This window comes from Vidua macroura, chromosome 14, assembly GCF_024509145.1.
Source record: "Vidua macroura isolate BioBank_ID:100142 chromosome 14, ASM2450914v1, whole genome shotgun sequence".
NCBI classification, from domain to species: domain Eukaryota; kingdom Metazoa; phylum Chordata; class Aves; order Passeriformes; family Viduidae; genus Vidua; species Vidua macroura.
Window position 1 is genome coordinate 1552552 of NC_071584.1, and position 20729 is coordinate 1573280.

At 49.1% G+C, this 20729-nt stretch overlaps 2 protein-coding genes across 5 annotated transcripts; one reads left to right on the plus strand and one right to left on the minus strand.

Moving 5' to 3' along the window:
• Positions 1-2392: 2392 nt before the first annotated feature.
• DNAAF6 (dynein axonemal assembly factor 6) lies at positions 2393-11912 on the minus strand. 3 transcript variants are annotated; one of them, XM_053990102.1, is made up of 7 exons: positions 11885-11912; positions 10594-10702; positions 8791-8854; positions 7582-7687; positions 5501-5597; positions 4628-4713; positions 2393-3150 (listed from the first exon to the last, which is right to left on the minus strand). In XM_053990102.1, exons 2-7 carry the CDS (start codon positions 10687-10689, stop codon positions 3015-3017), a joined length of 585 nt encoding a protein of 194 aa, XP_053846077.1. In that variant the 5' UTR covers positions 10690-10702; positions 11885-11912; the 3' UTR covers positions 2393-3014. The 3 variants fall into 3 exon arrangements, with proteins under 3 accessions (XP_053846077.1, XP_053846075.1, XP_053846076.1); XM_053990100.1 differs by having other exon boundaries at positions 10591-10702; XM_053990101.1 differs by lacking the exon at positions 11885-11912 and adding an exon at positions 11319-11339 and having other exon boundaries at positions 10591-10702.
• A 216-nt stretch (positions 11913-12128) lies between these two features.
• LOC128814331 (nuclear pore glycoprotein p62-like) lies at positions 12129-19655 on the plus strand. 2 transcript variants are annotated; one of them, XM_053990075.1, is made up of 12 exons: positions 12129-12415; positions 13260-13645; positions 14634-14744; positions 15201-15332; positions 15488-15592; positions 16046-16154; positions 16308-16452; positions 16852-16901; positions 17022-17156; positions 17545-17656; positions 18188-18254; positions 18338-19655. In XM_053990075.1, exons 1-12 carry the CDS (start codon positions 12129-12131, stop codon positions 18343-18345), a joined length of 1647 nt encoding a protein of 548 aa, XP_053846050.1. In that variant the 3' UTR covers positions 18346-19655. The 2 variants fall into 2 exon arrangements, with proteins under 2 accessions (XP_053846050.1, XP_053846048.1); XM_053990073.1 differs by having other exon boundaries at positions 18188-19655.
• Positions 19656-20729: the final 1074 nt, after the last annotated feature.

Sequence of the window (20729 nt, forward strand, 5' to 3'; positions counted from 1 at the left end):
AACTTCTTGCACTGTCTCGGGTGTCTATATGGAGCAATTCGTCTGGGATTTCTCTTCCTCAAGCTATGGAATGAGGCAAGTATCTTGGAATATGAAGAGAGGTGAAATTCCAAGAGTGAGCCATGCCATGTATTTTAGCACACCACTATCATTCTGGGAGAAGACAGGAACAAGTCAAAATGGGATAGTGGCTTTGCAACCACAACTGGAGGACAGAATGTGTGAACAAGGTGAGATGAGAACCTGCAGTTTATCGGGATGCTGCTGCAAACAAGCCTCTATCCCAGTTCCACATCTGCAGTATCCTCCACTTAACTGCAATATATTTAATCAAGCTGCTTCTTATGGGAACCAAATAAAGCTTGATGATGCTTAATGGCTGGGTTGTTTAACTGGGCTCATAATTTTGATTAATTAAGATGCTTGCAGGTGTTGGAGTGGCACTTTGGCAATGGTGTTGATGTTCAGAGGCAAAGGGGGTTCCCCTCCTGGAGGATTTCTGCCAGTGCTACTTCAGCACAGCAAAGCTGCCCTCAAACCTGTGCAAAAAAGTCAACTCCCGTAGCTGGAAGTAGCCTCCAGATTTCTGGGAATTTTGACAACCTGCGAGTCGTTTTGGGAGGATATATGGAAAAAATCCAAACCCCCAAGCTCAAACGTTTGCCTGGGGCAGCCTCTGTGTCCTTGATAGGATGAAAGTGAGAATGTGAGAGGCTCTCCAGGTGGTGATGGTGCTTTCAGGCAGTGGACCCCACCAGCCCAGCAAACTGCCCAGCCCCAGAGCAGCGTCCCTACTTTGGTGAAAAGGGCAGTAGAGCTTATCCTGAGTGGAACACACAAATCCTGGTCGCTTATGAGCTTGTCCCCTGTGTTCCTCTATCATCACTCTGTGATTTCAGCCTCCCCCTGCCAGGATATCATCCTTTTCCTACCCAGTGTCACCAAGCTGCCAGCTCCCCCTCATGGATGACCTACAGGAGCCTGAGGTGGATGCACAGAGAGAGTGGCCAGCAGGTGCAAGAAATCACATTACAACCTCCCTCTTAAGCAGTAAAAATTTGTAGTTCCCTTTTCTATTTCTTACAGAACATACTTACCTCAGGTTTTTGTCTCCTGAATGCTGATAAAATACCCTCAGGTTAAAAAATATTTGGAGATAAATTACGATATGGATACCAGTGTGGCATACGCTCATTTCCGTAAGAAAATAACACTGGAGAGAGGCACAATGAGCCAGACTCATCACTATTTTCAGTATCAAACACTGCCATTAAATTAAGCAGGACTTGATGATTTAAGGCTTAGTAAATTACTACTGCCAATTATAAAGGCAACATAACCTTGTGGTTAGAGCAGTGGAGTGGGGCTCAGAAGAGTTGTACCCTTCCATGGATATACTGAATTCATCTGGACAAATGCTACCTTCACATGCATAGAAATACTGGTCAATCTTCCACTTTTCTTGTAACGTGTATAAAAAATAAGCAGCATATTGTCTAGGGACCACAAAGACAACCTTTTCCCAAGAAACAGCTTGTTTGGCAAGCACAGGAGGGAAAAACTGAGTCAGGAGGAATGATGTCAGCCTTTTCTCATATATCTACATTGTCCTGCTTAGCCACAGCTTTGGAATAAGAGACATTCAGATCTAATTTATGGAAGCTTAAGCAGATACCAATTGGAGTAGCCCCTGAGTGTTATCAGCATATTTCATAGCTTGTGATGAATCATAAATAAAGTATCTGCTTTCCAGTGCATTAAGGCTGAAGCAGAAGTTGATTAGGATTATTCTGACCCAAGCAATGGTTCACTTTTCAGAGAAGTGGTTGAAATGTCCAGACATCAGCCTAATTTGTCCTGGAGTTAGATTGCAGTGTATTACAAGCATACAGTGACTACACCTGTAAACTCACTGTCAGTGTCTGCAATCCATCATGGAGTATCCATCTTCTCATTACAGCCTGCCACAAATTTACCTGCATGGGTGCTGTCTGCAGCCTAGCTGGTCAATTATTTTCCTCTGCTTCCACCCCAGAAGAATGCAGGACTCAAGCCAATTTGCTGTGAAAGTACTCACAGGCTTTTGGTGAAGTGTTCAATTAACAAACCAGGGCCTGCTTTTCCTCTCCACTTTGACCATTGAGCAAGTACCTTAGTTTTCTGCAGGACTAACAATGTTAAATTAATATATTTGCCCAGCAGCTACTGAGAGAAACACCCTGGTTACCCAACTCTGTATCTCCAGGTTGCACCTGGAGGCCAAAAAATAGATTTTGCAGCATTTCAGCCCTTTGAGAAAAGCTTTGTTATGCAAAATTCCTTTTATCTCAACTTTTACGAAGTCTCTTAGAGCATAATGTAGAGGAGGCAGACTCAAAGATAACTGGAACTGTTCCTTAGAACCTATTATTTTATTAATCAAGAAAGATCAGAAAAAAAAGGTGGAGGGACAGCAGATGAATAGACAACACTGAACCATAAACTGTCAAGAAACTGTTCAAAAGAGCTGAGATGTTTAGCAATCCAACTATGGCTGGTTAACTTGTTCTGCCAGTGTAAAGGAGCCTCAGATGTGGAGATGGATCCCTGAAGAATGATCTTCTCACCAAGAAACAGGCAAGAGAAGATTGTGAGCTAGCCCCAGTCCCAGCACTGGAGACCAAGCAAGGACATAAACACTTGCAAGTCTTGAAACCCAGACACTGTCCAGAGCCTCAGTGTGCTGCTTCTCAGCCATGACCACACAAAAGGCTTTCTCTGGCTTACAGAACTGAAATCTCCCTCTTTCTGATTCACAGGGTCTGGACCAGACTGAAGGAAGCAGAAAGTTTACCAGAGCAGTGTAAGAGCCAGACAGCATTAGCTGTTACAACCTGGGGGTGCTGTGTTCCTCCTGACTCATTTCTCCAGAGACATTCCCCTGGACTGTTCAAGGAAAACTATCTACTATTTCAGAACAAGTTGGGTTTCCAAAAGACTTCAAACTAGAACATTAATTTTTTCAAACTATCTCTCTATCCATCAGAAAAATTTAGGAAATCCAACTTCCTTGATACTCTCAAGGTGACTTCCAAGATCTCCTCTTCAGAGAGAAAACGAGCTCTGCCCTCCTTGCTGTTCACAGGGTAGGGGAGGTGCAGCAGCAGCTTCCTATAAAAGAGGACACAGGGAATGTCAGTGTCTCAGATCAGGTGAGCAGCTGAGATGTCATTGCAAGTTACTCCTGCAATTCCTCAGTATGCCAGGGAACGTTATTCCAATAGATCTCCTTATTGTGATGGGTTGTGGGGTTCCTGCAACACCTCATGCACAGCAGGACTGGATTGAAATATTTGCATCACTTAAAAGCAGCTTGGCTTAGAAGCAACCCCAGGACTACAGAGCTGGAAGCAGTTGCTTTGAGTCTTCCTACCCATCTGTGGGAAAACATCGTTTTTCAGTATGTATAACTTGACATATTGATTGTTTCCTTCATACTGAAAAGATTTTCACTTATATTTCTGAAAGCAGCACTGGTTCAGGCTGTACCCAAGCAACCATCAGATTTATGGTGAACTTTTGATTTGCTAGGCTTGTGACTAGAGACAGCTGGGTACTGAGAAGATAATGGCAGATCTGAGTCACCAAAAAGGTAGAATTGCAAAAGGAAAAGGATGCTGAGGTTTTCCTACATCTGCAGCATTGCATTAAGCTACTTCTCTCACTGCCCACAGGTTCAGCAAGTCATTAGCCGAACAATTATTCCTCCCAATTTTCCAGTTTCAAAACTAACATTCCCAAACCTTCTTCCACTCCTGTTGCATCCTTGGGTTAAAGCCAAGCACAGGGTAACTGATGGCCTGGTTTTGGCAGAGAAAAGTGGATTTTCTATAGTTAGTCTGCTGGGGACTTATTTAGGCCTTAATCCATGGCCTGCACCTCAAATTTATCTGCACAAAGCTATTCTCATATAGATCTTCCCACACTCCATTCAGTGCAGCAAGTCAGCCCAGAGAGGATTAAGGTTTCTTATAAAAACAGTCTTTGTGAAGAAGGATTTTGAGCAAAACAGACATGGGAATTATCTGGAAATCTCAGGCAAGGGAATAGCACACTGAGGGAGAGATGGAGGAAGACTGAGAAATCCAAGAGTGCATCTGTCAGTTGATTACAGGCTTGAAATAGCCCTATTAAAAAATCAAAGGAAATCTCTTTAGAAAACCTTGTAACATTTCCATCTCTGCATTTGTGTTGGGTATGCCCATAATTTGGCTTTCAGCTATTGAAAATTTATATGCACTTTTTTACCATCTTCGGTCATGTGTGTTTGTACAAATTAGTGCTTAGGAATATCAGACTAAGTCTTTCAAGACCTTGGACAGCTTTTTGTCAGATGTTTTGAGCCCCCGAAACCTTGTTTAAGTAGCCAAAATCTGTCCCAGAGCTTTTTACTGGACAGTATCACAGATTCAAAGCCAGCAGACTGTACACCTATGGATGGACTAGGGGCTTTTTTTTCTGTATTTATTTCTCACGAGCAATGAACAGTACAATCTTTAGCTTTCCACACAGAATGCAGTTAAAAGCTTGGCTAAACCCATTTCAAACAGGGTATTAACTGTACTTCTATCAATTGTGCTACACTTACTTTTTGGGAGTTCGAAGGTCAAGAACCTTGTCCTGGATGTCTAATGTGATGTCTGAATACTTTGTCTCTGGCAGCTTGATTTTAATCTGAAATGATGGGCAGAGGTAAAGCTGTGATTACATATGTTACCCTAAAAGCCATAAAAGAGCTCATTTTCATGAATATTTCAATGCTAGTATCAAAGAGCAACGTTTTGAGTAGGTAATTTGTATCAGAGAAAATACGACAGTGATAATGACTGCTTTCATTAGCTTAGTGATGTGTATTGATATCCTATTCTCTTCCAGTTCCTGAGCTGCTAAAGTGCTTGACAGGTGTTCAACATCCAGCAAAAGCCTCAGGCTTTGTGCAGTGCAGGGACAGTTTGCTTCTGCTAGAAAGATAACACAGCAGTTCTACCTGTCCTGGAGCTCAGAAACCAGAGAGGTCTTTGATTATATAATGATGAGGCAGGATCTGATAGCTGGAACTTTAAAGGCTGTCAGCATTGTAGCATTCTGCTAGCCCACACGCCTTGTAAAAATGCAGGAAGATCAAAAAAAATCTCCTTCCCAGCCCCTCTCCTCTCTAAACTGTGTCCAAGATGAAGCTTCATCTTAGAGCTATATTTTATTCCCATTAAGTTCATATGGGGCATATGTATTTGCATAGATTCCCTTGAGCACACTTGGTCCTTGAGGAGATACAAGTTCCTCAGGTTAGCAAGTGTAAATGTCATCTAAAAATGCTTGGAGAACCACGAGAAAATGCTACAGGAGGTCAAAGGCAGCAGTGGAGCTTGGTGTTTACATTCTGTCCCTGAGAAAGACAGGAAGATGGAAAAGGGCAGAGAAAGAGCACAAAGAAGGGATCAGAGCTCCAGGCTCAGCTCACCACTATATCTTCACAGCAGGCAGTGGAGGGGTCTTTCCCAGTCATCCCAAAGAAGACATCCTCTGTTCCCACGTGCTGCTTGAATGAAATCTCATACCTGCCAAAGAGAAGTCGTTACCTAATAATACTGGAGCAGGAGAGCAAAGGAAACTGTGATTCTCAGAGGACTGTAAATCCTCCTCACACTGTCTCTCCTCCTTTGCAGTCTCCCTTCAAGGCTTCAGTCCATCTGCACTGGGTTTCTGTTCAGAGCCATGACTCAGACAGCTGGAAGACAGGTGAAAATCATTGACTCCACCTCCCAAGGCACTCACCGTGCTGCCTCTGCTTCCCTAACCAGCCTTGGCAGGACCAGGAAATGCTTCCTAAGTGGATATCATGCTTATCAACAAGTCAAACACCACAAACTCCTGGGGAATGCCTTTGAAAGGGGGGATGCCACAATTACATCTGTTCTGTCTTTTAGCATATTCTTGCAGCCTGAGCATAACACTCTTGAGCTAGACTGTAATTTTGCACTCAGCTAACATTTATTTTCTTCTCCTTCACATCTGCAAAATGCAGAATCACATATTCCCTTGCTCTTGGTAATTAATGAATGGGAAAGGAAAGGAAAGGAAAGGAAAGGAAAGGAAAGGAAAGGAAAGGAAAGGAAAGGAAAGGAAAGGAAAGGAAAGGAAAGGAAAGGAAAGGAAAGGAAAGGAAAGGAAAGGAAAGGAAAGGAAAGGAAAGGAAAGGAAAGGAAAGGAAAGGAGAATTTGTATTTATAACACATGCTACTCCTACTAAGTTCAGCAAAATTACTGGGGTGGATCACTTGTGTAAGCTGTTAGAAAGTCTTTCACATCTCCAGTGTGCATCTGCATATGTAATAATTCCTAAGTCAGTGACAAATGTATCTAATAGCTCTGGATGCACCTCTGTAGCCATCTGTTTTCCTTTTAGCACATTTTCTTTGCTTCATTTGATGAACTAGTGTAAAGACTTATACTCTCTCTTCATCTGTGCAACACAGGTCAGAAGTGCTTGAGGCTGGAGAAGCACTGCAGAGGGGAAGGGTGAAAGAACAGCAGGAGAAAAGCTTCTTTGTGCCCACAATACAAAGACAGCATGTTCTTTACCTGACAGGTGACCATCTCAAGGACAACTGTGCGTAAGGGTGAATTCCAAATCATTTTCAGAAAGGCTGAGTCCCTGTTCAGGTGGGTCTCAGCTCCTGTGTTTAGCTGGGAAATTGGAAACCTCATTTTCAGAAAGGCTGAGTCCCCGTTTAGGTGGATGTCAAGTCTTTTGTTTACCTGGGAAATTTGACTTCTCCTGTCCTGACTTACATGCAGGAAAAAGTGAAGATTCTGGTGTACAATGTGCAGCTTCACGGGCTCCAGTCCTTATGCTCCAGCATTTAACACTTCAGGACATGGCATTGAAACAATGATTGGAAATGCAAAAGCTGCTTTATGGACTGACCCTCAGGGCTTTCTGACCTCTGCAAACTCCAGCTTACGTGCCTGAGTTCAAGAATATTTTTGCTACTGTTTTTCTATAAGCAAGAAAAGGCTCTGGTTTTAAGTTGTGCTTTGACAGACTAAGATTGAATGACAAGATTTAAGAGCTCAAAATTGCCTGCACACAGCTTTTCTTCTGCAGTACTATTTGTCTCTAAAGAGCTTAAATCTTTGAAATGCAAATATACATTGGAGTACTTTATGAATTTATGAGTATGGGAAAATGGATACATCTCAGTTGCAGCAGGAAAAAGCAGGTATTTCACACAAATGGCATATTTTAAAGTTAATAAATCGTTTTTCTGACCTACTTCCCCTCCTAATCCCACTTTATACAAGTAACTGACACTGCACATTAACTTATGTTGGAAAAACCAACACAAATTTCTATTCTGAGATCAGAAGATTTCAAGAGAGGGGTTAAAACCATTCCTCACATGTTGCTTTAGATGCAACACTGATATCTTTCCTTTCTTCTTGCATGACACAATCTTTTCAGCCGGCTGTAGATGCTTTTTAGCTCTCATTTCCATTAATGCTATGTAAAGCCCACACAGGCAGTCTCAGCTTTCTTACTCTGGCTTTTCTCTAGGGTCCCAGGTATCATCAAATTCAGATCCTTCTGGGACCTCCTCTGTATTCCAAATGGTTTTCTTGTTTTCAGATTTCACTTGGAAAGTACCTGTAAGTGAGGAGAAAAATCACACTGACACATTTTGAAATGTCTCTGTTCTTCAAGGCTTGCTGAAAACTTACAATATTTTTCAAGACTGAAAAAAAAAAAAAAAAAGAAAAGCCATTTCTAAAGCCTAGAAAAGTATTTCTAGGCTTTAGAAAAATCTTTGCATTAAAAGCATTCTAGGTAATGATTACAGTCTTCTTCACCTTACTCTCTTATGAATGAGGATTTGCAGAGAGAGGATGTTTTCCTTTCACTTAAATCTTCTTTACCCAGCCTTTATTTCCTGGAAATCCTCCTTTCTGGCATATAATATCTAGCACTTCAAAATTGGTAAAGTGAAGAGGGATGAAATCCCTAATCTTTCACAAGCCCCCTGACATGAGATTTTCAGTGAGCAGAGTCATTCACAAGAGGATCACCTCCTCACATAGAAATCCAGTTCTTCACATTAATTACTGGGCACAGTCCAGACAAGGTGCTTAAGACACCTGAAAGTTTATGGGCAGAATAGTATGGTTTATGTCTGTCCTGCCTGGAACAATATTCTTTTAGTAAGCTGGTAAATGTGAAACTTGAAGATTTTAGAGTAGAATCTCTGGTTATTGTTGGATAGCAGTAAAAGCAAAAAGAATCTATTATATTTGCCACAGCTCCTTTCCTGCAAAACTCACCCTGGCCCTTGTTTGCCTTTCTTAGGGCTTTTAATGAAAGTGCTCAATAATGTGACAGCCTCAGCTCCAAAAAAACTTAACATTAACTTTGCCAAGTCTTTACCAAAACTGCCTTCCTGTCTTTCCTGAGTACTTACATGGAGCTTGTGCTGCTCAGTTATGATCCCTGCAGCCCCTGACCAGGCTGTGCTCTGAACTGTTACCATCTCCACTGAAGGCTGCTCTGGCATTACCCTTTCTGCTCCTCTTTGCATGTTTTAGAGTTAAGCTTTCAGGAAAGGAATAATTTTACAGTGTAATTGTAAGAAATGTCATGCTATGCCCATCTCAAATGTCAGTGACCCCTCTTTTACTGCAGTGGTATCTCACTAGAGCTGTTACAGGCTGCTGACATGAGACTGAATGCCAAAACACACAAATACTCCTCCGTACTGGTGGTCTCTTTCTTGACTGGTCCAACACTCCCAGGAGTCATGGCACCAACAGAACAGCGTGGCTGCAGAGAAAAGCAAGAGGATCTTAAATCAATTTTTATAGAGCCAAGCTCGGTTACAACCATGATGTCAATAAATACAACACATCATCTAAGGTCAAACAAATCCCTGAATAGAATTGAAAGAACATTATCCCACAGTTTCACGACTGAACCACTGAGCATTCTCTTTTCTTCACTCTCACACAGCAGAAAGTGACCTTGACACACTGGGTTTAAGCAGGACTCACAGAAGCCTAGTAATACAGACAGATGTGCTTTGTGAGTTTTGGTTTCCATGGCATTTTGGCAAAATTTCCATGCTTTGACTGCCATGAAAATATTACAGGAAACCAAGGGTGCTACATGCAAGCCCCATCACAGCATTTGGATTCCTTTTTACAGTAGAGATCATGAGGCAACAACATTTTCCTCTAATTATGAATCAATTTAGTGCTAATAGGCCAATGTGAGGCATTTCTCTATATATGAAGATTCCTTGGTTCAATAAAAGTGCCTCATATGCACAGAGCATTAAATTAAATCAAAATAAAGATTTCAATTTACCCAGATTGACTCAGACTTAATTGACATCTCTCGTGGCAACTTTCCATTTCTGTCTCTGAAGTGTCATTCATTTTATTAATAAGATGTAAACAAATTCTTTTTAAAATCAGGATGTTTACTGCAGAGCTGTACAGCAATAATGCAGGGTTTAAAAGGCAGGCATTAAACAGCTGGAGGATAGTTGGGGTGTGAAGGACAACATCTGTAACCCACTGAAAGAAAACTTCAAGGGATATGCAACCCTTTTATCCCAAATATTACTTGCATTGCCACTATTGGGGTTGGTCAGCTCTTTGTTGAGGAATGATTCGGGGGAACACTCAGGCATTTGCCATTTTTGTTATCTGGTGGGTTTTTGTTTGTTTGTTTGTTTGTTTTTGTTTTGTTTTGTTATTCATGTCATAATAAGATCTATTCAAAATCCTGAGAGACTTGGCAAACTTTTGAGCCTTCACAGAGGCCTTCTACGTTGTTGGCACCTTTGGGGCTCCTGGGAATATTTCTTCCCAGCACACAAGCAGGCCTAGATAAAAGCAGGTGTTGCATGTTGCAGGAATAATGCATGTTCTCCAAACGCTGTGATTTTCATCTGCTCCTGAGAGGAACTGATATAGAAGAATACATTGAGATATTTTTCTCATTATTCATTCAGGTTATGTACCTTAGAATGGTTGTTCACCTTTCCCTATTTTACAACCACCAAAATAACTATTGTACTTCAGTGATCAATTATCTCTACAGTTCTTCAGTGCCTGACATATGCAATTAATACATTCAGTTGCCTCTGGATATCTTGGTCCTTACTCAGAAGCTGAGCAGCAAATTTTCCTCATCGAATCTGGCTGTAATTGCCTTCATCTCCAGCAGAGTTCAGGGAAAAGTGGTGGGAAGTCTGAAGTATCTAAAGCTCTTTCAAGTCCATGTTCTCTTTTCCTTCAGGCTGAAAAACTAAACCTCCCTCATATGTTGTGCTCACATGTTGTCTCCTTGTTTTCCTGGGGCATCTTGCTCATTCTCAAGAGCTTGTTACTCTGAAAGTATCCTTGAGCTGTTTCAGTCAGACCAAAACTTTCTAAGGTTTTCATTCTGGTTTTACTCACTCTGGAGAAAAAGATATTTGCTTCTCCTTGATTAACAAGATAAGGCTATGGTACAATATGTAAAAGAAGCAGCGACTCTCATGGAAGGCTCACCACATCATCATCATCATCCTCATCCTCTTCTGGAGCATCACACAGCAGTTTGGCGAGGTTCTGCAGAGAAGAGCCCGAGAACACGCTGTCCATCTCCATCCCCACTGCTCACCTAAGCAGGAAAACAAGTGACACATGAAGCAGGAACCAAATGCGCTCGGAACAGCCTGTAGAGCACAATTTTCCTGCTGTGTGTTTGGGAAGGAAAAGTTTAGCCAAGTTCCTGTATGTGTGACGACAAAATGTGTAAAATGGAACATAAAATCAAAGAATATGCTGAGACGGATGGGACCCATCAGGACCGGCGAGTCCAACTCCTGGCCCTGTGCAGGACAGCCTGAGCCCCACCGTGTGCCGGGGAGCGCTGTCCAAATGCTCTTTATGCTCCTGTCCAAATGCTCTTTACTCTCCTGTCCAAATGCTCTTTACTCTCCTGTCCAAATGCTCTTTACACTCCTGTCCAAATGCTCTTTACACTCCTGTCCAAATGCTCTTTACTCTCTGTCAGCCCTGGGGCTGTGACCACTTCCTAGGGATCCTGTTCAGTGCCCGACCAGCCCCTGCGGGAAGGACCATTGCAGATACCCAGCCTAAACGCCCCCCGAGGGAGCTGGAGCCGCTCGCTCGGGCCCTGCCATCCCGAGGGAACAGCACCCAACCTTTCCCGTGTGCCCAGACGGGGCCTTTTGCTCAGCTGCCTTTAGGTGCCAGCCCAGCTGGAGCCTTACGAGTGACGCCGGCAGAGGCCGTGTCACAGGTCACCCGGCAGGACTCTTCCTAGCCTCTCTGCCCGCCCGCGGGCTTTGCCCCGGGACAGCTCCAGGCGCAGGAGGGGGCGCGTGGAACCGCAGTGACAAAAGCTCGTCACTGCCCTGTCCCATCCCGGTGTCCCCTGTCCCATCCCGGTGTCCCCTGTCCCGGCCCGATGTCCCCTGTCCCATCCCGGTGTCTCCTGTCCCATCCCGGTGTCTCCTGTCCCATCCCGGTGTCCCCTGTCCCATCCCGGTGTCCCCTATCCCATCCCGGTGTCTCCTGTCCCATCCCGGTGTCCCCTATCCCCTGTCCCGGCCCGGTGTCCCCTGCCCCATCCCGGTGTCCCCTGTCCCATCCCGGTGTCCCCTGTCCCCTGCCCCAGCCCGGTGTCCCCTGTCCCGGTGTCCCCTGTCCCATCCCGGTGTCCCCTGTCCCGGTGTCCCCTGTCCCATCCCGGTGTCCCCTGTCCCCTGTCCCATCCCGGTGTCCCCTGTCCCATCCCGGTGTCTCCTGTCCCATCCCGGTGTCCCCTGTCCCGCACCCCGGTCCCGCAGCCGCGTCCCCCGTCCCCACAGCAACGCCAACACGCCCCGCCCCTCACGCCCCAGCAGCCAATGGGAGTCGAGGGCCCGCGAGTGGCGGCCGCGCCGCCCAATGGGCGCGGAGGGCGGGAAGGCGCGGGGGCGGGCCCGGGCGGGGCGCGGTGACGCCATCGCGGCGCGCGCGGGCGCGGAGCCGCCGCCGCGCTGCCGGAGCTCGGCCCGCGCCGCCGCCGCCGCCGCGCCATGAGCCAGTTCAGCTTCGGGGCGGCCGCGCCCGGCGGCGCCTTCGGCCTGGGCGCGCCCCGAGCCGCCGCCACCACCGCGCCCACCGCCGGCTTCTCCTTCTCCGCGCCCGCCCCCGCCTCCGCCGGCTTCAGCTTCGGCGGCGCCGCGCCGGCGGCGGGCGGCGGCCAGCCCGCCGGGCTCTTCTCCTTCAGCAGGTCGGGCACGGCCGCGCAGCCCTCCGGCTTCAGCTTCGGCGCGGCCGGCGCGGCCCCGGCGGCCCCGGCGGCCGCCGCCTTCCCGCTGGGGTGAGAGCCGGGCCCGGGCGGGGCCGCGGGCGGCGGCGGGGACGGGCGGAGGGACGGGCGGAGGGAGCGGGGTCCCGCCGGTGCCGGGCGGGGGCTCGGCGGGGCCTTCTGCCCCGAGCGAGCGAGCGAGCCTTGGCCGGCCCTTGTGCCTGGCGCTTCCAGCGCCCTGCACCCATCGCCTCGTCGGGCGAGCGCTCGGCGAGCCCCGGGCCGGCCCGGCCGCTGCTGCCCTGGGGAGCCCTGACACGCGTGGGGAAGGAGATGTTCCCGCTCCCGCTGGAACCGGGCTGGACACGCGTGCACACAGCAGCGCTGAAGCTCCGCTACCGAATAGAAACCGTCTTCTTCTTTCTGGCCCGAATCCGCCGTGCTCTGAGTGCTTTCTCGGCACTCCGCGAGGGATCTGTCGTTCAGGAAAGGCTGCGAGTTCTCGGGCGCTTCTGCAGAACTGCTGCTCTCAAAGCTTGCCAGATGGGAGCTGTGGGAAGGGAGCTCAGATGGGGACGAGCAGAAATAAAACAGCCGTGTGTAGAGGGAGTGGAAAACGGCGAGCTGAGAGAAGAAGGAGCAGCTTGACGCACGCTGCCATAAAATGTCCTGTGGTACCTGGGTGGGTGGAGGTGAGGAAGGGAGGCTCAGCAGGAAGAGCCCTAAGGGGGATGGCAGGTGACAGCAGCCGGATGGAGCCTGTTGTCACAACTGGCACACAAGCCTGCCCAGGTGTGCATCTCTTTGAGAGGAGGTTTGTGCTGGCAGCAAATGCTCAGGGAGAAAGCCAGCTGTGCAGCTGAGCGGATGTGTGCCTCAAGCAGAATGGCTTCCTTTCTTTTCCTTTCATCCCCAGGGCAAACACACCAAAAGTGAACTTTGCAGCCAGCACCACCACTCCAGCCCCTGGGATCACGGGGGGCTTTTCTTTTGGTGCCCCCGTCGCAAGCAGCACGCCCTCGAGTCAGGCAGCAGCCCCGTCTGGCTTTGCCTTTGGCTCTGCTGGCAGCAGCAGCAGCAGCACGGCTCCGTCTGGGACAACAGGAGGCTTCACCTTCTCCAGTGGCAGCACGACTCAGGCGGGAACAGCCGGCTTCAGCATCGGCACCGCGGCTCCGCAGGCAACGTCCGCAGGGCTGAGCTTCGGCACGGCCCCTGCGGCTGCTGCCAGCACCAGCACGGCCACCCTGGCAGCTGCCACCCCGGCAGCAGCACCCTTCAGCCTCGGGGGGCAGCCCACAGGTGGGTGAACTGCCCTGCAGCTTGTGCTGTGCCCAGCTGGGACATGGCACACGGTCTGTGTCACTGGGATGGGGCTGTGTGTGGCACACAGTTTGTGTCACTGGGATGGGGCTGTGTGTGGCACAGTTTGTGTCACTGGGATGGGGCTGTGTGTGGCACAGTTTGTGTCACTGGGATGGGGCTGTGTGTGGCACAGTTTGTCACTGGGATGGGGCTGTGTGTGGCACAGTTTGTGTCACTGGGATGGGGCTGAGTGTGGCACACAGTTTGTGTCACTGGGATGGGGCTGTGTGTGGCACACAGTTTGTGTCACTGGCACTGGGGCTGTGTGTGGCACAGTCTGTGTCACTGGGATGGGGCTGTGTGTGGCACAGTTTGTGTCACTGGGATGGGGCTGTGTGTGGCACAGTTTGTGTCACTGGGATGGGGCTGTGTGTGGCACACAGTTTTTGTCACTGGGATGGGGCTGTGGCCCAGCCTCATCCCCAGTGGGCACAGCTGTGAGGAGCAGGTGAGCAGCATTGGCAGCAATGAGCCATGGAGTGCCCAGGGGCACTGAGCAACCACCAAAGGGAGCAGAGGGCACACAGAGCCGTGCATGAACACGAGGGTATAAAAGGCTGGGCTGAAGAACAAGAAGGGTGGGTGCTTGCAGCCTTCTGAAGTGCTCTGGTGTTGCTGTGTATGGGTTGAAGCCTTCTGAGGGTGTGTGCTGACACTCTGTGTATGGTGGCTCTCTGGACTGTCACACAGACTGTGACACAGCCCTGGGGCAGCTGGGGGCTGGGAGCCTGTGGCATGGGGATATCTGCAGGTGCACCTGGGGCAAGGCTCTGCAGCCTCTGGCTTGTGCTGGGGCAGAGTGGAGCGAGGGGCTGGAGCCAGAGGTGTCTGTGACAGGCCTGTCCAGGGGCTGCAGTGCTGGGGAGCGAGTGCTCCTTGGCCTGGAGGAAGAAACTCCATCTCTTCCTTTGGCTCCTGGTTCCAGGTCTGACCTTTGGGGCACCGCCTTCAACAGCAGCCACCAGTACAACCACGGCAACGCTGGCCACAAGCACCAGCCAGGCACCCACCCTGTCCTTTGGAGCCAAGCTTGGAGGTAGGAAGCTCTTCTAGACAACAGTTCCTCGAGGCTTTGGGCAGTCTGCTGTCCTCCTGGTAACAGTTGTCTGTGGGAAGCAGACAAATAGACTGGGGTGTGGGAAGGGGCCCCAAGCATTTGTTCCTGTGGCTTTGGCCTGGCAGTGGTGATCTGTGACAGCTCCAAGAGCCATTGGACAGCGTGTCCTGAGGTTCTGATTGTGTCCCACGTGCCAGATTCTGTTCTCTGCCTGTTTGGGGAGCACAGTGGAAGGGAGGCACAATCTGAAAGGGGCACATTGTGAAAGACAGGGAGTGGAGGGAGAATTAAGAGGACAAGGAGGTGAAAACGCTGACATGCCCAAGAGCTAGGTGTGGCTGGGCAGTTTATGTCCCCCTCCCTGCAGGGTTGTTGTGCAGGGGCTGGGAGCTCAGTGTGCTCTGCTTGTTCACATGGAGCTGTTTGTCCCTGCAGTCACATCCACAGCTGCCACCACGGCCTCCACCACCAGCACCACCTCAGTGCTGGGCTCCACGGGGCCCTCCTTGTTTGCATCTGTGGCAACTTCTTCAGCCCCAGCCTCCTCCAGCACCACGGGCCTCTCACGTGAGTCTCTCCAGGCAGCTTTGTCCCTGGGCAATAAAGGAGCAGCGTGGCTGCTGCTGCTGCAGGCGGAGGGGCAGCAGGCTGGGCACAGCTTTTCCAAGGGGCCCTGCAGTCCATGGCTTCTGCAACCTGGTAATGGTGTCTTCTCTTCACAGTGGGGGCCACTTCCACTGGTTCCACTGGGACAGCCGGTCTGGGGACACTTGGCTTTGGATTAAAAGTTCCTGCAACCACAGCTGCCACAACCAGCACTGCCACTGGTAGGAACAAGATGCTGAAAGCCACTGAAGAGAAGGGAGGCTGAATTGAGTGCTCTGGAGGGATGTAAAGGGCCATGTTGGAGTAGCAGCACAGCAGCTGTGATTTGTAAAGCCCTCAAGTAACTCAAAAGAGCACAGTCTGTCTTTCTCACATCCTCTTCCATCTCTTTGTGAAAACACAGAAGTTCTCTCCTTCCCTGCAAAGGTGCAGGGGAGGAGCTGGGTGTGCTGGCACTTACTGGTTCTGACAGTAAAGCATGAGGATAGTGACAAGGCCGTGGGCTGGGGATGTTTTCATTCCCTCCTTGACAGATGGAGCATTTGCTGTTGTTCCCTCCAGAGGGATCTCCTGCAGCTCCTACAGCCATGGGCAGTGCACCCTGGAGCTGCTCTCTGCTCCTGAGGTACCAGGTGTGTCCCCTTCTGCTGCTTGACTTGAATCTCTTCCTGCAGGGACTACTTCTGCTTCCACCTTTCCTTTGAATCTGAAGCCATTGACCACCACTGGTGCCATTGGAGCTGTGACCTCCACAGCTGCCATAACCACAACCAGCACACCCAGGTGGGTTTTTGTTCCCTCTGACCATTTCCTGCCTGGGCAGGAGCAGCTGCAGTGCTCAGGCTGGGGTCTGGAGGAGGAAGGGGAAATCAGTGAGTGTTGTGCTGTTGCTCTTTGCTCACCTCGTGTCCTGTGCTGCCCCTCACTCCCTCTCAGTGCCCCCCCAGTGATGACTTATGCCCAGCTGGAGAGTTTGATCAACAAGTGGAGCCTGGAACTGGAAGACCAAGAGAAGCACTTCCTCCATCAAGCTACACAAGTCAACGCCTGGGACCGCATGCTGATAGAGAACGGAGAGAAGGTGAGGTGACCTCCAGGGGAGCCTCATTCTGCTCCCTTGGCTCCTCCAAGCTCTCTGTTACACATGCAACAAGCCACCGAGTGGCACTTTCTGCTTGTCAAAGAACTAGATGTCAGCTCCACCTGGGTGCTTTGCACAGCCTCTCTGTGTGTCAGTTCTGGCCTTTAGGCCTTGGACTTGGAAATTGTTCTGTGCCTTTGCTCTGCGATGCCGAGTTCTCTTAGGGGGGATCATTCCAAGCTGAACCTCCCTTACTCCATCTTGGCTCTGTCCATCTTGATGTGGCCATCTCTTGTTTCCAGCAGAACTTGCATGCTGCTGCTTTCTCCCTCCACCTCTCTTCTTTGGAGAGCTGCCTTCTTGGTTTTCAAGGTGTAATGAAACGTCTTCTGTTTGCAGATCACTTCCTTACACAGAGAAGTAGAGAAGGTGAAGGTTGACCAGAAGAGGTAGGAGACCTGGAGCACTTGCAGTGATTTTATTTCTTCTCTGCACTCCTGCCTGGCTGTGTGACAGCTCTGCAGTGTCTGTTACACGAATGGGAAGCATTGGGCTCTTTCTCTCTGCAGACTGGATCAGGAACTGGACTTCATTCTGTCCCAGCAGAAAGAGCTGGAGGACTTGCTGTCCCCTCTGGAGGAGTCTGTGAAGGAGCAGAGCGGGACCATCTACCTGCAGCACGCCGACGAGGAGCGGGAGAGGACGTGAGGCACAAACCTGCTGGGGATGGGCCACGAGCACTGGCCTGTGCTCACAGCACTCAGCAGGAGATGGAGTTGGGATGGGTGACAGGACTGAACAGCCAGTGCCTGCTGGCACGTGTTTAATGCTGGTTTATGCATGGCAACTTTAGATTCTACTCCTAGTCCTCCACTCTCTTGCTTGTCTGTCTCCATGTGTACATCAAGGGAGACAGATTGGGAGTCCCTTCATGGGGCTGATGGAGCCTCTCTGGGTGCTGTTCCCAGGTCTCTGCCAGCCTTGGCTGCAGATGTGGAAGCTCATTCTGGTGGCCCACAGCTGCTGTGACTGCGAGCAGGTCTTCCAAGTTGGCTTTAACCATTCTGATCTTGGTTCCTGTGTGCTCTGCAGCTACAAACTGGCTGAGAACATCGATGCTCAGCTGAAGCGCATGGCACAAGATCTGAAGGACATCATTGATCACTTGAATACTTCAGGAGGCCCAGCAGACACGAGTGACCCGGTAAATGCAAGCTTTTATTTTATATTGCTGAACAGGCAAAGGATATTAAAATAGTTCTCACTCTTCATTTGTCCCCATGTGGATATTCCACTCATACTTTTTCTTTATACTCTTTTTATAGCCTCATAAAACAAGATCTGAATAACCAGCTCCTTCTGGTATCTGTTAAATTGATTTTGATGCTCCTTATGGCTGTACTCAGCAGCCTTTTTTTCCATAAAAATTTCCTTTCAGTATTGCAGACTGTGTTTTTCCACATTCATTTTGAATTTTGCCACCCTAAGACTAGGGTGATGAATGTTCTTCTGGTTCCTAGGGCTAAATTAAATAAGCCAAAGTCACAGACATATCATCTAAACTCTGCAATTTTTTTGCTGGTATGGAGTAGCAAAGCAGCAGCGTTGCTGCACACACTTCCCTGGCTAAGTGGCTGCTGTCTTAGGGAAGCTGGGCAAGGAGAAACTTTGCCTTTGGCTCCTCCTGGTGTTTATGCAGCCTCACAACTGATTTGCACCTTCTATCTCTGCTCAGCTTCAGCAGATCTGTAAAATTTTGAATGCACACATGGATTCCCTGCAGTGGATTGACCAGAACTCAGGTGAGATTTGTCCTGCAGCCTTTTGGCAATGTGAATGGGAAGCAGGAGCAAGTGTGTGAGTGTTCATCCCTGAATTCCTGAAGATGCCTGAGGAATCCTCCTCCTCACCTTCAGTGGCACTGTCCCTTCTGACATCTGCTTGAATTCTCCTGCTGTGCCTGATTCGAGGCCTCTGCTGGGAAGTTACTCCTGACAACTGGTATTTTTTACCCAAAAAGCCCTGCTTGAAATGCGTCAGTGCAAAGCAGAGAACTTGAAAACCTTATTCATTCTGTGAAAATAATGTTAAATAGTTCAACTTCTAAAAGAGTGTGTGGTTTGCCTGTGGTGCAGGAAAGTTGGTGAGGGAATGTGTGTGTGTTGAGTGCTACCATCCCTCCCAGTCTGAAAAGAGGATGCCACATCCTGTGATTTTGAAGATGGAAGATGGAGCAGCCTGCCTTGATCTGCAGGTGGGGTGACTGGAGGAATAAGATGGGAATTTCACAGCCTCAAAAGCTTGAGATCCAGTGCACAGAGATGCACTTAGGAGTGAACACTTGACAGTGGAGTCATACTAAAACAAAACAGAAAAAAAGGAACTTTTCTACCTGGGAGAGTGCCTCCTGGTGAGGGATTCTGGAATTCTGTGCCGTTTGGATTTTACCTGGTAGCAGCCACACGGGGGCACGGCAGAATAAAGCAGCTCTCCTCTCAGGGCCCCAGAGTGCACTGCCTGGCTACAGCTGTGCAATGCTCACACCTGGTGTAACAACCTGTGTGAAAGCAGGCCTGCTGTTCTCCATGTTGGCTTAGGTCAGGGTCTGATTAGGTGTTTTCTTTCACTTCTGCTAAGCTCCACGTTCTAAACATGCCCTTTTCAGGAAATCTGGTACAGCTCCTGTGCAACCTGAATTCTTTACAGAATGTGTGTGAAAATAGCTATCTGTTTGCTTTAAACTTTCCTAGAAAGGAGACACGTTTATTCCTCTGCCATTCAGTAATGAAAACGTTGTCGAATTGGTAGTTCTTTGGGTTGTGTTTTCCTCCTGCTTTGTCCACTGTCAAATCTGAGTGACTGTCAGCAAGGAAATATTTTTCTTTTTGCAGGCAAAACTGTGCAGGGTTTGCAGTTTTGTCAGTCTCTGTGTCAGTCTCTGGGGTGACTGGGACATTAATGCCTCGTTTCTGCCACAGCTGTGCTGCAGAGAAAGGTGGAAGAGGTGACCAAGGTTTGTGAGAGTCGCCGCAAGGAGCAGGAGCGCAGCTTTCGGATCACCTTTGATTGAGACACTCCCACGTTCAAAGGATGAACATAAAACCTCCACAGAAAACAGAGGTGTTTGGGAGCTGAGGACTGAAATGATGACCTGGCTTGGTTTCTTTTTTTTTTACAATAAATGTGCTGTTTGTTCAAAGCCAGTCTTTGTGGTGTTGGACTGGATTTCACCTGCTCCTATCAGAAACTGGATGAAGTTTGCAGAAAGTGTGTGCTCTTTGTGCTTTAGCTGTGCCTGCAGACTGGCGAGATAACAGAAGTGCTGCCTTGGAGGGCTCTGCGTGGTTTTGCAGGAGGAGGCTGCAGAGGTGGCTTTTGTGAGAAGCTGCCAGAAGCTTCCACCATGTCCAGCAGAGCCAGTCCCTGGTGGCTCCAAAAGATGGACAAGTTGCTGGCCAGGGCTGGGCCAATTACATATGGTGGTAATGCCTCTGTGAAACAGCTTTAAGAAGAAAGAAAAACAAATTTGTGGCTCAGTTGTAATTGCAGCCAGAGAAGAGCGGGGTGAAAACCTGTGAGGGGAACAACTCTGCAGACACCGAGGTTAGTGGAGGAGGAGGGAGGGGAAGAGGTGTTCCAGGTGCTGGGGCTGAGATTGCTCTGCTGCCTGTGGTGAGGACCATGGTGAAGCAGCTGTGCCCCTGCAGCCATGGGGATGCAGAGATCCACCTGCAGCCCATGGAGGAGCCCCATGCCTGAGCAGGGGCATGCCTGACAGGAGGCTGTGAGCCCGTGGCTGAGGTGCCCTGCTGGAGCCAGCCTGTCCTGGAAGGGCTCTGTGGCAGAGTGACCCACTGCACAGTCTGAGGGGGGCTGTTGCCCGTGGGATGGACTCATGTCAGAGAAGTTCACAGAGAACTGTCTCCCGTGGGAGGGGCCCCATGGTGCAGCAGGGGAATGACACCTGTCCCTGAGCACCAGGAAAACCAGGGGTGATGAACTGACCATAACCCCCATTCCCATCTCCCTCTGAACTGACCATAACCCCCATTCCCATCTCTCTGAACTGACCATAATGCCCATTCCCATCTCTCTGAACTGACCATAACCCCCATTCCCATCTCTCTGAACTGACCATAATGCCCATTCCCATCTCTCTGAACTGACCATAATGCCCATTCCCGTGTCCTTGCGCTGCTGGGGTAGGAGGGACGGGTAGGGGGAAGGTGTTTCGAAGGGCTGATTTTACTCCCCATTCTCCCGCTCTGCATTAGTTA

Bases quoted from the DNA above. Each gene is read 5' to 3' on its own strand.
- DNAAF6 (XM_053990100.1), bottom strand. From the start codon at position 10,689: ATGGAGATGGACAGCGTGTTCTCGGGCTCTTCTCTGCAGAACCTCGCC. The intron at 8,855-10,590 runs GTGAGCCTTCCA...TTTTCTCTGCAG, and splicing joins AGGATGATGATGATGATGTG to CCACGCTGTTCTGTTGGTGC. The intron at 5,598-7,581 runs GTAAGAAAGCTG...TCTCTTTGGCAG, and splicing joins GACCCTAGAGAAAAGCCAGA to GTATGAGATTTCATTCAAGC.
- LOC128814331 (XM_053990073.1), top strand. From the start codon at position 12,129: ATGAGCCAGTTCAGCTTCGGGGCGGCCGCGCCCGGCGGCGCCTTCGGC. The intron at 17,157-17,544 runs GTGAGGCACAAA...TGTGCTCTGCAG, and splicing joins GACGAGGAGCGGGAGAGGAC to CTACAAACTGGCTGAGAACA. The intron at 17,657-18,187 runs GTAAATGCAAGC...ATCTCTGCTCAG, and splicing joins CAGCAGACACGAGTGACCCG to CTTCAGCAGATCTGTAAAAT.